This window comes from Zingiber officinale, chromosome 5A (genome assembly GCF_018446385.1).
Source record: "Zingiber officinale cultivar Zhangliang chromosome 5A, Zo_v1.1, whole genome shotgun sequence".
Taxonomy (NCBI): domain Eukaryota; kingdom Viridiplantae; phylum Streptophyta; class Magnoliopsida; order Zingiberales; family Zingiberaceae; genus Zingiber; species Zingiber officinale.
The window spans coordinates 145016668-145030417 of NC_055994.1; the positions used below are offsets into that span (position 1 = coordinate 145016668).

The 13750-nt window shown below is 34.3% G+C and overlaps 1 protein-coding gene across 4 annotated transcripts in view; it reads right to left on the bottom strand.

Moving 5' to 3' along the window:
* Window positions 1-8969: 8969 nt before the first annotated feature.
* The window catches only part of LOC121982227 (gastric triacylglycerol lipase-like), a 41936-nt gene continuing 37155 nt past the window's right edge, over window positions 8970-13750 (bottom strand). For all 4 annotated transcript variants that reach the window (XM_042535190.1, XM_042535193.1, XM_042535194.1 and 1 more), the window contains 5 exons: window positions 13287-13355; window positions 13141-13197; window positions 10968-11020; window positions 10822-10897; window positions 8970-10235 (listed from right to left, as the gene is read on the bottom strand). In XM_042535190.1, the coding sequence (XP_042391124.1) occupies window positions 9245-10235; window positions 10822-10897; window positions 10968-11020; window positions 13141-13197; window positions 13287-13355 (1246 nt within the window). In that variant the 3' untranslated portion in view covers window positions 8970-9244. The remainder of the gene's footprint in view (window positions 10236-10821; window positions 10898-10967; window positions 11021-13140; window positions 13198-13286; window positions 13356-13750) is intronic.

Here is a 13750-nt window from a genome sequence, read left to right on the forward strand (position 1 = left end):
GTTAAGCGAGCTCGAATTCATTTTCGGACTCATTTTTCGGCTCATTTTAAGACTTGTTAAGCGAGCTCGAAAACTCATTTGAATAAATATTCAATAAAGATAACAACTAAAATAATATAAACTCAATATATCATTGAACATCTCAAGCTACTACATTAAACTTCCAAACTCAACACATCATTGAACATGTTCATGAGCCCTTTAATTGAGCCGAGCTCGAGCTCAAGTTCACAAGCTTATAAACGAACATGTTTCGAGCTCTTTAAACGAGCCGAGCTCGAGTCTGAGTTCACGAGCCTATAAACGAACATATTCTTGAGCCTTTTAAACGAGCCGAGCTCGAGCTCAAACTTGAACTCGAACTCGCGAGCCTATAAATGAATATGTTCGTAAGTTCACGAACCGAATATTCTTAAGCTCGAGCTCGGCTCGATAAAATTATCGAGCTCGAGCTCGACTCGATAAGTTAAACGAACGAACTCAAACAAACTTTTTATCGAATCAAGTTTCGAATAATTTGCAAACTATTTGGTTCATTTATATCCCTAATATTATTATTGGTATGGTCATAGTTGTATAACAATACTATAATAAAAATATTTAAAATAAAACATAAAATGTGATGCTTTCAATTTTTTTTTTCAAATAAAAAATTCTTTTACTTTAATAAAAAATAAGAGGGGTCATTAGCATTCAATGCAATCAGGTCTAGCCATATTCTAGTTTGTAACCATATCTCCCCAGGGGCTGAATCCCATGTCTGAATTAGGTCGACTCACTACAATATAAATCGAGTCAAACAAAGCCTTAGTTGGTCTCTAATCATACTCAAACGACTTGTACTTGTAGATCACATGTTTGAATTGTGACCCAAACCTTAAGGAGTGGGTTCTTAGGAGTGGAAATTCAGGTTCGAATATCTGAAATCCAACCTAATCAGGTCAGATAATTGTTTTAAAAAATGAGTTCAGGTATTACCTGAACTTGGATTTATTATTGTCAGATTAGGTTCTGATAAAAATTTTCCTATCTAAAACCCGATCTAGTACCTACCTATTATTGTTCTATATGAATTAAATTTAATTTTATTAGGCTATTTATTAGGATAATATTATTATAAGTGAAAGTTTTGATTACTATAATTTTGTTAGGACATAATTTTATCTCTTTCTATTTGTTTGTTTAAATTTTGCTAGGTATAAAGTTATTCTCGTTTATTCTATTAATATTTTATTTTATATAAAAAAAATTATCAAGTACCCGACTTATAGGTATCTGATTACATCAGTTAATGATCCAATTTTTTTTTCCTATCCGATATGTCGAGTACACGAGTATAACTATCCGACTCCGATATGTCAAATACCGGAGCACCCCTAAGTAGAAAAGAAACCCTTTTAATATAAAAATGCCCACTTATGGAGGTCTTAATTAGAGTTATAAATGAACCAAGCGTTCGCGAACAAATTTGGTGTTCGGCTTGGTAAGAACTTGTTTATGTTCGTTCAATATACATAAGATTAATTAAACAAACAAGCTTGAACAACTCGTTAAGCTAAACAAACAAGCTTGAACACATATGTGTTCAGCTCATTAATATTTGTGAATAACATTCGTGAACAATGTTCACGAATCATATTTATTAATAATTTTTTTTCAATATACTAAATAAATAATAAAATAAAATAAATAAATTTAAATTATTAATCTTAATAACCAATCAAACAATCAAATAAGCTTGAATGAGAGCTTGATAATATCTAAATGAATCAAGCTCAAACCAAGCTCAAGCCAAGCTTGAATTGAGAGCTTGGTAACATCTAAATGAACCAAGCTCAAGTCAAGCTTCAAACAAGCTCAAGCTCATAAAAAATAAACCAAGCCAAGTTTAAACACTTATTTCAAAAGCTTGGTTCATTTTAAGCTCGGCTCGACTCGACTCGGCTCGATTATCTTATCAAATAAGTTTGAACACCCCAAAGCTCGGCTCGACTCGACTCGTTTACCATCCTAGTCTTAATTTCCATTAATCCTTGCTTATAAACAATAAATCATTTTAAAATTAGCGCCAATTAAAAGAAGAAGACAACGAGCATCACGAGAAAGTGGCTAGCTAATAAACTAACATTAAGAGAGATAAGGACACAAGGATTAGTCCTAACTCCCTTTTGCTTATCTTAATGACAATCTCATTGGGACTAACACCGTGCATTAATTATTATATCCCAAATCCTCTCATTTAATTTATTTATTATTTATTTATTTTTTGATGAATTTCCTGTTTATTTAATTTGCACGGGCAACTGCAACGACCATTTGGAGAAGGGTAGTGAAGAATTAAAGCAAAGAAGAAGAAGGCCTTTTTGCATTACTTTTCCCCTCTGTCTCTCCTTCTGTTAGTGGAGTGCTGTCCCCAAAGAGAAAAGCTCTTTGCCTTTTCGATATTTTATCTTCATTTTTTAAAATTATTTATTTATTTATTATTTTATGTGCTGACAAATTCCCGCCTTTGTCACCATAAACAACACCTTCTTGCACTTGTAAGTTTGAATAATGCCTTCTTTTCTTTCTTTTTTTCGCTTTTCGTTTACTAGTTAAGTAGCTAAAGAGACGCAAGCTTACCGATATATAATCATAGTTTTTATCTTGATTCCTTTGTCTTGATTTATCAAGAATCTAAGAAACGCTTGAGGCATTTGATTACTAATTGGGTGATAGTAGTGGAGCTAGTGAAATGGATGAGCCGAGAAGTAAAGTGTGGATGATTCATAGATGGATTCAAATAGAGTTGGAAGCGAAGAAACCGCATTGACATACTTTGATGTGTGTCATTTGGTCCCTTTAAAGGGTTACATGTATGTATATCTCACTATGATTTGATCAATAATTAGCGGCTAATTAAGACTTATTGTATTTAAAATATTGAAGAGATAGTTATACTAATTAATAAAAAATTAATTGGGATGAGTTAAATGTTGATTAATCCAAATTAAATTAGAGAGATCCATTAATTTCCAAATTAATTAAAAGCTAATTTATAAGAGTCAAATTAAAAATTAGTTAAAGAGTTGATTACATTTTAAATTTGAACTTATTAGAGTTCTTAAGGGTTTAGTGGGAAACAAACTAAATATATAAGCCTCACTTTCAGTCTCAAAACCTAATACTTATTCTAATTTAAATCTAAGTGTCCTCTCAATCTAAGGTGGTTCTCATACCTTTGAAGGTAGAGAGTGTACGTACGTGTTGCTTCTCGGTGGGGTGAGTAGATATTTATTGTTTTCGTACTTTTATTCATGCAACAAAAATAAATAGAATAACAAATAAAAGACACAAGCACACAAAAAATAAAATCAATTTTTCCATGATTGCTACTTACTACACTAAGTGTGTGATTCACTACTTGAGCACTCTGGTCCTTGTTGGATTGTAATAATTATAAATAAAGTTTTACATTTTCATTGAAAATAAGTGAAAAGCATACATTTATAAGAAAAATATATGTCTAATGGTATGAAATATTTTTGATAGAGTTTAAAAATTAAAATAATAAGGACTTAGTTCCATATAAAAAAATATCATATCATTATAGAAATATTTAAATTTTTTTAATCCTAACAATTGGTATTAAAGTCTGGACTATCAGAAGGATTAATCGTCGACTGTAAATAAGAGTTATGATCCAATTGAGCCATGTGGATAGAATATTAACATCTAACGAAAGAAATGGGTTAAGGAAGACCTAATAATTTGATTGGACTTAGGGGTAAGAAAATCCTAGTAGGTCGGATAGACTGAGAGGTGAGGAAGTCCTAGTAGATTAAGGATCAGATGACATCAAGTGAATAAGTTTGAGGAGGAGATCTTTTGTTTGAGAGAGATTGTTGAATTGCAATAGTTATAAACAAAGTCTCATATTAAAAATGCATGAAAAAAAATATAAACTTATAAGTAAAAGATATCTCAATTAGTATGATTAAATTTTAAAATAAAATTATGATCACTTAAATCAAAATGAATACTATCATATCATTATAAAAATATTTAAACTCTAATAAAATGCTTATAAACGATACCACATTATATTCTTAATAAATGGATCGGATCACTCCTATAATTATTAGGATCTTTTCGTTAGACACCTAGAAATTTCTTCATACAGCAAATATAATATAAATATACCCAAAGCAAAAAATACAAGAAATAAAGATTACATTTCTATCTTCCATCAAAAATATTAAAATGAGTCATCTTATAAAATCTTAAGTTCACTAGGAATAGGCAAGAGGGTACATAATCCATTAAGATCTAGCCCTAGCTATGGCACCTTCTACACCGTATTCTAAAAAGCATCATTAAGCGCCCCACTTAAGCGCGCTTAAGCGCGAAGCGAGGAAGAAAAGCTTCACTTTAGGTGAAAATGGGGGAAAAGCGGTCAAAGTATGTTTGACCAAATTAAGCATGATTAAGCGTGCTTAATAGCGCTTAAGCACGATTTTTTATTTATAATTTTAATTGATTAGTAAATTTTTAAAGAATATAAGAAAAAAAATTTAAAGAAAACGAAGAGATATAACATCTCTCACTCTTGAGAGAAAAATCATAATCTGTCATAAATCCCCTATCTGTCTGCTATCGAGAAAAATTGAGGAGATCGAATTTGAATCAGACAAGGAATTAGATAATATCTAGTTTTTTATGTTCTTTTATTGTGAAAATTGAAAATTAATGAATATTATAAACTTTGTAACTTTTGTCTTTCTAAACCTGTGAAAAATTTATGCATAAACCTTAAATTTATCATGTTTAAGTATTATTTGATCTATTTATTTGTTTAAAATAATTAAATTTTATTTAAAAATAAAAGATATTTTTTTACGTTTAAAATTGTCCTAAGCTCGCTTAAGTTTATAAAACTTAAAGCTTGAATTCGACGTTTCATCACGCTTCGTGCTTTTTAAAACATTGCTTCTACATCATCCTCCCAGTCACAACTTCTAAATTAGTTGTTGGATGGCTAGTTCCTTAGTGTTTTCTTTCGATTTAACACTAATTTTGGATTTTTTTTTTCTTTTTGGTGAGTCTTGTTGAATTTCTAATTTAAATACAATCGTTACATGAGCTTGTAGCTCTTGACTTCATTTTTCAAATGACAATTTAATTTTTTTATAAATATATTTCTTAAACCGAAAAAAAAAACTGAGGCCGAAAAAGGACCGTGACCGATGTCCGGCGCTGTGTCACCCCACTTTGCGGCACCTTTTGGTCGATCACTCGCAGTGCAGCACTGCAGCAGGCCGCCGGCCATCATTAACGCTGCACGGCGCTGCCCGTCCCTCGCTCGCTCACTCAGTCACTCAGTCGGTCAGTCAAGGCGGTCAGCGGGTAATCATAAGCAACCCCAACGCGTGCGTGCAAAAGCCCCCAGCAGCACCAGCAGCCAGGCAAGCCACTGCCCACTGCCCCCACTGCTCCCACTGGCCGCTGCTGGTGGGTGGCAGTACCACGAGGGCCCGCACCGCACTCGCTTCACAGTTTACAGTTAATTCATAGTCGGAGATCTTCTTCTTCGATCTTGCTCTTCCTGTCACACGCTTACAGTAATGGCAGTGACCAAGATGGTGAATTCTTATATATCAAATATCACATGGAAACGATTTCTATTATTCGAATCTCAGCTACGATGAATTATAAAATATTTTTTTTAATAAAATAAAAATTAAATCTGACACGTTGAGATGAGAAGTTGCTTGTGCTTTTGGATTTACCCGATAGATGCACAAGAGGAAGGCCGCTTGTCTCAAGCATTAGTTGAGCAGTCGGCGCAATTGATAATTACATGAATGTTTACTTTAACAAGTCTTGATGTCAATTTTCAGCAGGTATAATAATATTTTGTTTGATCTCCGTTGTTAGGATAAAATATCTCTTATAATTTATGTCAGAACAGTTAGTCTGTAAATTGTGGATCAGAGGATGATCCATTACATGAAGATCTTTGATTTGGATGAATCCCACCTATTTAAAGATGAGGTTCATCCAAATCAAAAGTCCTTATTAATGGATCATCCCCTATCCATAAGTTGTGAATTAGAAAATCCTTACTGCTTTGTGTGAGCCAATGATATTAAATTATTTGAGATGAATGATATTATTTTTTTCTCTAATAGTAGAGTATGAATGAGAAGGATCTCTTGAATTACCGTCATCTGACTATTTGGACTCACCCAAGAAACAGAAACTACAAACACCAGTCTGCAAGATGCCAATCCAAAAGCAGAGTTCGAACATATAAAAAAGAACCAGGTCAAGTTTTCATGGGTGTGTGATGCAATTGTAAAATACTCAAAGGAATAATAAAAAAAAATCAGAATTCGAATTGCAAATAAGTGCATAATTGCTGTACTTATATGACATTCTTAGATGGTAGACATGATGATTCTTCAATCCATATGATCCTAAATTTGTAAAGATTCATGTAATATCTTATTAGATTCATATATAGTTAGTTTCAATCCATTTTGTCATTGATCAATGATCTTATTCGAAATCTGAATCGGATGAAGACCGGATGAAGTGTCGCGAGCGTTGACGGGGAGGAGACTGTGATGTTACGATCACACGGGCTTCAGAGAACGGATCCCCATGTGGTCCTGAAAGACTGCTGGGCTTGAGCCGGTGGTACTGGAATTCTGCGCACACTCAGACAAACACACGGGACATTAGAGGCCGAGAATCAGGGAAAAAGTCCCCGGAGCAGGCCCTCCGACACTCAAGTCAGGTACTTTTTTCCCAGATGAACAATGTACGAAGAAAAAAAATAAAAAACAAGTGTGCGAGTGAGTGTACTTGCGCAAGGGAGAGGACACCCCTTTTTATATGACAGTGCGTACCTTCTGGAGACTGACCTCTGCCAGAGGGTGTCGGGTGTCAAGACTTTGTCGGGTGGTGGAGGACACGTGACCTTCTCCTATAAACTGGAGGAAGGTTCTATTTGCAGATGACCCCAACAGTTGGAATATTTCCTGACATGCAGTAGATATTCTCTGACAAGTGATTACGATTCGCTGACATGTTGTCGCGTAGCGCCCATTATCCTGCCCGGGTGTGATCGAGGCAACCCGGGTTGATCCTCTAAGTGCTGATGAACACACTGGATGGATGGAGGGGTGTGATCGGAGTCCCTTTCTTCCAATTTTTATAATTTAGACCCGACTGAAAATGACAAGTCTGTTTACGCGGGCTAGCTTGAGGAAACCCAACCGGTGAAGGTAGGTCAGGCTTCGCCTTGATCACGCGTCATGCCGCAGACTTGGTTTCTTGATCGGTAGACCCCACCCTGACTTTATATGCCGGATAGCCCCAGGTGGTTCTACTCCGTATATTAACTGTCATGTCTCCTTACTTCTGACTGTCACATCTCCTTAACTTCTGGCTGTCACGTTCCCTTGATTTCTAACGACCGAACCCTACTATTATGCATCGTATCAATCAACTTTGTATAATTTGTTCATCATTGATGGCAAAAGATGATGACGCTCACACTTATTATGGTCGGCTCCATGGCTGAATAAAAGGTGGTAAATTAAGAATCAAGTAGACTACTAGGTAGGAGGGTATTTCATGATTCCCACGATTTGATCATTGCTGTATGGTGGTAAATCTACCACCTACAATTTGCTCATCATTGATAATGGGATAAGTGGAGAAAGTTTTAATTGGAGTGGTAGTTATTGTGGAATGAATTTAATAGACATCTAATAGATTATATGACTTTTGTAAGTGATATGTTTACTAATAACATTAATTTGACTGATATATATATATTGTTTGGTATTGACTTTGAGTTGAATGACACTGTTTGCTCCTAGGAGGTTCAATAGAAATGAAATAATCCCGACAAGATTTCTCCGACGACTCCATCATGCTTGAAAGTCTTATTCTACTCCATGATCTACTAACTCATTAGTAAACCATTCCTTAAAAATCCCACTATAGAACCTCTCCTTCAAGAGCTAGGTAGAGAAACCTTGTACGAAAACATTTCTCTTACAAAGATAAAAATGAATAAAACATGAGATAAAACAATTACTAAAAGAAAGAAACCGTCTAGGTGAGCTTGAGTTCTTATAGTTTGATGAGGACATTTATGGACTCCGAGAATGAGAGAAATTGAGCACTAAAGTGAGTTTCAAGATTCTTTTGCACTCCTATTTATACTCGCAAACAACCCTCAAATAATGGATAAGATCACTTAAATGATTAGTTTTTGTTTGATTTTAGTTGACTCCAATCATTTTTAGTCTACTAAAATCAAGATAAGAAAACCTTATTTGGCCAATGACCAGTGGTTGATAGATTAAAGATCTTTCCACTTGACTCAAATCCATTATAGCAGTCAGCTCAACGCAAAATAGAATCTTTCTATTTGCAAAACACACACACACTTATAATTGACTCACGTAATTCACGTAATTGATTGCATTTACTCAAAGGTCTTGAATTAACTTGAGATCAATCTCAAATGTTACTTCACCTTAGAATATGTTGCTTAGTCTAACAAAACTTTAGGGAGACTTTACATATACGAGTTGCTCGGTAAGCAGCTTCATCTATGAAGCGTGCTGTGAAATATATGAATTGTGTTCGTGTCAAATAGAATACAAGAAACAAATCATCATCATTACACCAAATGACTAGAGAGGGTGTATCAAAAAAAAAAAAAACAACTAACTCTAAAGGAAGGCCACAAAACAACTGAGCAACCAAATATTGTATGGTAGATACCACAAAATCTCATCCTTAAATAGACAGAACCATCAATAATCCTTACTTAGATCCCCATAACTCCAAAATCAACCTTTGTTTTGAGTCTAAGATAACTGAAACTGTCAAAAGAAATGCAACTAAGAGCAAGAAACCCAAGCCGACACAATGAGAATTAAGGTAAATCTCTTGAGAACAATTACTTCGAGCAGATCGATAGAGATTAGCTTGATCTCAAATGAAGATGGATACTACTAGTACATGGAGTATCAACATTTGATAACAAGTAAGAAATTTAACTTTGCGACCAACAAGTTCAACACACACATTGCAGAAACACATTCTGGTTAGTTACAGATGTCGGTACTGCAATGACTGGGATGACTAGGGGCTGAAGCCTTGGATGTACGAGCTCTCACAGACAACAACAGGAATATAGGAATCACAATACAAAAAAAAAAAGAACAAAAATATCACCTTAATTTTCAGGTACAATTTCTTCTGCTCTATGCTCTGTGCCATTACCTTCAGTTTTTCTCTGGCTTCCACTAGGTTTTCTATGTCTTAAAGTAGTTTTAGTTCTGTGCTGCTTTTGTGGTGGATCCACCAGTAGAAGGCGAGATATGACATACGCTAAAAGCTCCTCCCTGTGTGAGAATGTGAAATCCAAATGAGCATACTCAAACACCTTGTAAGACACCTCAATATCTGCCTTACGCATAAGTGCATAGTGCCTTTTCACCATCGAAGGTCGAATAACCTTGTCTTTTCGCCCTGCAACTAGATCGACAGGAATGCCAATGAGATTGTAATGTTGTCCCAGGTCCAGAGGCTCTGGTGTTCCATATGCTTTCATATTCGCAGCTGCACTTCCATGATCAAACATTATAAATTTCTTCGAGTGTTTAATCTGAGCGAGGTGAAGTGCAACATAAAGTGACACCCCAGGCATGTCATACATATTATAATGAGGTAGGCCAAGCACTCCAATCCAATTTGAGCTATCACCACCAGCAACGTAGCTTATAAGAGTCTGAACAAGGCCTCCTACAGCAGGATAGTTCTGGAAATCTCTGGCCAACTTGTTGATAAGCATTCGGAAGAATCGAGTCGGTATGTAGAGTCCAGGAACAATGGCGGCAATCACAGGCCCAAGAAGCAGCATAACTTTCTCTATAAGTGTAAATACTATAGTAGAGTCATCATGAAAGCCAGCAGGTGACAACAAGATCAATCTTGATAACCTGTGAGGCATTAAATTGATTCTAGATGTTATGACATACATTAACATAACTGCTCCTCCCAGGCTGTGGGAAATTGCGCACAGTTTGTAAGGCTGATCACGTACTACTTCATCTGAATCAGGTTTAGAAAGTTCATTTAATTCAGCAGTTTTTATCTCATGTATCTTTTCTATCATAGCAGGTATGTCTTTTGTTGCATGCTCATTGATCGAGTACCTCCAGTACCTGAACAAATTTGGCTTTAGATACATTCTGCTGACAAACATAATGGGTTAAACTCAATCACTGTAAAGTAACAGATCTCAAAAAGCTTAGAAGTTTGTATGAATGATCTATTTCAATGTATTTTTGATTTCTCTGCATGCCTGATAAGACTAACCTCTCAGAAATAAGTACAACCATGTTCTGTTGCTTATTTGATAATGATGATGAACAAAAATTGCACTTGTTTGTCTAACCTCGTAGTAAAAGAAACATGAAATATTACTAGTATCACATGCTGGAGGTCTTTCCTTTAGTCACATGAACTAGTAGAAAGTGAGAATTTGAATATGAGATTGTCTGGAGTTTGGTTAAAATAGTAATTCCAATAAATGAGAGGAAATTATCATCATCATAATTTAACTTAGGAAATAAACTCAAAGAGCAAACCATAGATAATCACCCAATTAAGACTCCAAAAAGCTGGTAAAAAAATTACCACTTGATGCACAGTATATGTTTAGTCAGGCATCAGTGTGATCAACAATTTATAGGAAATCCTTGGACAAGTGCTGAACTTCAAAGCAAGGATTGAGTTATATCAGCTTACTTGCGTGAGGAGATATTAGTATCAACATGCTCTCTTGAAACTAATCCTCGTAAATTCCCAAGAAAAACATCATAACCTGAAAAAAAAGCACAGTGACGAGTATTTGATTTTCCATTGTTTATTAAGTTATTTGAAGGAAAAAAAACCTTGATCAAATGCAGCAAATGCAGGAGAACCAACAACTCCATTGGATACCCACCTAACAAATGTAAAAATGAAAGAATTAGATGGTAATCACATAAATATATAACATATATGTGTTAGAATATTGTAACTTTGAGCTCCAATGCCCGAAAGTCAGCTAGATATCAAATGAATACATAAAAATAGTTTAATCCACATATGAACTCTTTCTGTGTTATAAATGAAAGATGGTACCAAAGACTTCTTTCAAAAAGCAAGAGCAACATCATGATGCTATATTGTGTTAGCTATGTGAATTGCCACACAACCCACCTTGATGAGAGAATTGACCCATTGAGCTATCAGGCCCAGTGGCCTAAAATGTTTAAGCCCAAGCAATAATAGCTCATATATCAAAGCTTACATAGTTCCTTTACTAGTCCACAACGTACAATGTTGGTCTAAAGTGGGGTGTCATAATCTCCCCAGTTTAAGATCTGATGTTCCATCAAAATCCAAAATATAAGTCATACTCAAAAGCATCCCTAATTGACTGCATCTCATGCCAATGGTGGATGCCACCTATATTGATAAAGGGGTGGATTGTCACACACAGTCTTGAGTTAATTTCTGCAAATTTTTTTAAGGGATTGATCATTAATAAGGCTGGATGTCACCTGTATTGATAAAGGGGTGATGTCTCTTGTATTTCACTCATTGGATCTAGCAGAAATCTTCATTTTCACCACCAGAGCAAATAGCTCATTATTGGCATAAATATGTGATCTCTCTAATCTAAACCACAATCACTAGAATCGCTAAGACTTTTTGACATGGCAACTGATTACTAGTTATTATTTTTTGTAGCATGGTCCAATATAGACGAAATCAAATTCATTAATAAATAGACATACGGAACTAACAATAGAGGTTGCCTCTTGAATCCATGTGAGTATATTTGATTTTCAACACTAGCAAGCACTTGTCAACTTATATGTGCGTGCCCTCCTAGACATAGATGAGAAGTTTGTGTTTATAAACATGGAAGACTTGTTATGTACTCATTATGTGATTCATGTGTTATGTAATGGATTGGACATTTTGATCCATGGTATGGTGTGTTTTGTTACTCATTTCATTCAAGTTCACTTGTAGTAATAATTGTACGATCTTTAGATGGAAACCATTTCTATGATATTTGTTCGCTATATTCTTTCATCGATCACATATTAATTTAATCATAAACTTGTTAAGTTTTATTTTGCTATTTTTTTTTTTTTTGATACTATGTAATATATATTCCATGAATGTTGAGATGCACAAATCATTTTTCTTGGCCTCAAGACTTTCAGGTTAGTAGATACATCTTTTTAGTTGAGCATCATTCACAGAAGACCATAATAGAATATGAGAGGTTTCAAATTCTAATGTATATGTTTGTTGTATGGTATGTACAGCTAAGAATTGTCACATGTTTTGTATGCTTGAATCATATATAAAAGATCACATGTATGTATGACCATAGTTGTTACTTTAAACTTGTGGAAACTGATGAGAGTATGAGTACAATACAATTTTAGATTTTAAGTAAACTATATTTTTTTGAATAGTAAAGTCACTCAGGTGATATTTGAATGATGTGTTATATAATTAAATAAGTAAACAAAATTGAACAGGAAAGTGGAACTAACACATGGTTTATTTGACATTTCCTGAGTATAAATTTATATATTAAACAAATTATAATAAAATTTCATCTAGGGGGATGATAGATTTTGATTTTAAAAACAGGTGGAACAATAAGTATTGTGAATGCCAATCAAAATCAAGATTTGGAAACACATAAAAGTTGGAGAAAAGCTTTAACAAAAAATTATAATAACTCACTGTACAAGTAACATAGTGTTATGTCATAAACCAGGGAAATACAATTACTATTTGGAAAGTGAGTCATTATACAAGCCAATCATCATTTTATAATTAAAAGTTTACAATTCAATTCATCGATTTTAATCTTTCTCCCCTACAACTTGATTTAACCTTTAAATCAAAGTTTAAAATATCATTTGTGCTAGAGTTTTAGTGCCCAATCGGATTGATATGGTTTTGATACCATATCAAAACAATATCAAATGGCAAAGACAGTATAATTTTGCAAGTAGACAAGGATTAACATCACTTTATTGCAATACTCACCCCATTGAGGTGTCAAATATTCCATGTTGTAAATAAACAACCTTTCCAGAGTCACGCCTGAAAAGAAAATTGATTGCATGAGCCGTGAGTAAATAAAGTCATGAAGCAACCAACAATTTAACCTAAAGAAGTAATTCTTGGCAAACCTTGGAATTCTCTCTAAAAGCAGCACATATCCATCAGAAGTAACCACACGAACAACTTCATATGGATACCTGTAACCATTCACATCATCAATAGTAGGCACATTATGTAAATAGATAGCACTGCTATTGGATCCATTATTACAATCAAAGCATATCAAGTTTTCACCAATTAAAACAATAAGCAGATGCCCTATCAGTCCCAATAATTAGAGATGGCTACATTGTCCCGTCCTGCTATTGAGCTCTATGTAAGGTTACTTCACTTGTGCTATTCGAATCATCTTACATTCCTTAAGTTAGTTAGATCATGTAAATATTTCTTTAGTTTCCCTTCATTTCTCAAATCATCAATTCTCATTATAAAATCTTTGAATCCTGTTTGAATGCTCATACAAATTTAATCTAGTTTCGCAGTTTATCATCTTTTGGAACAGCACTAAATAATAAGCACCTTGTATCTTTTC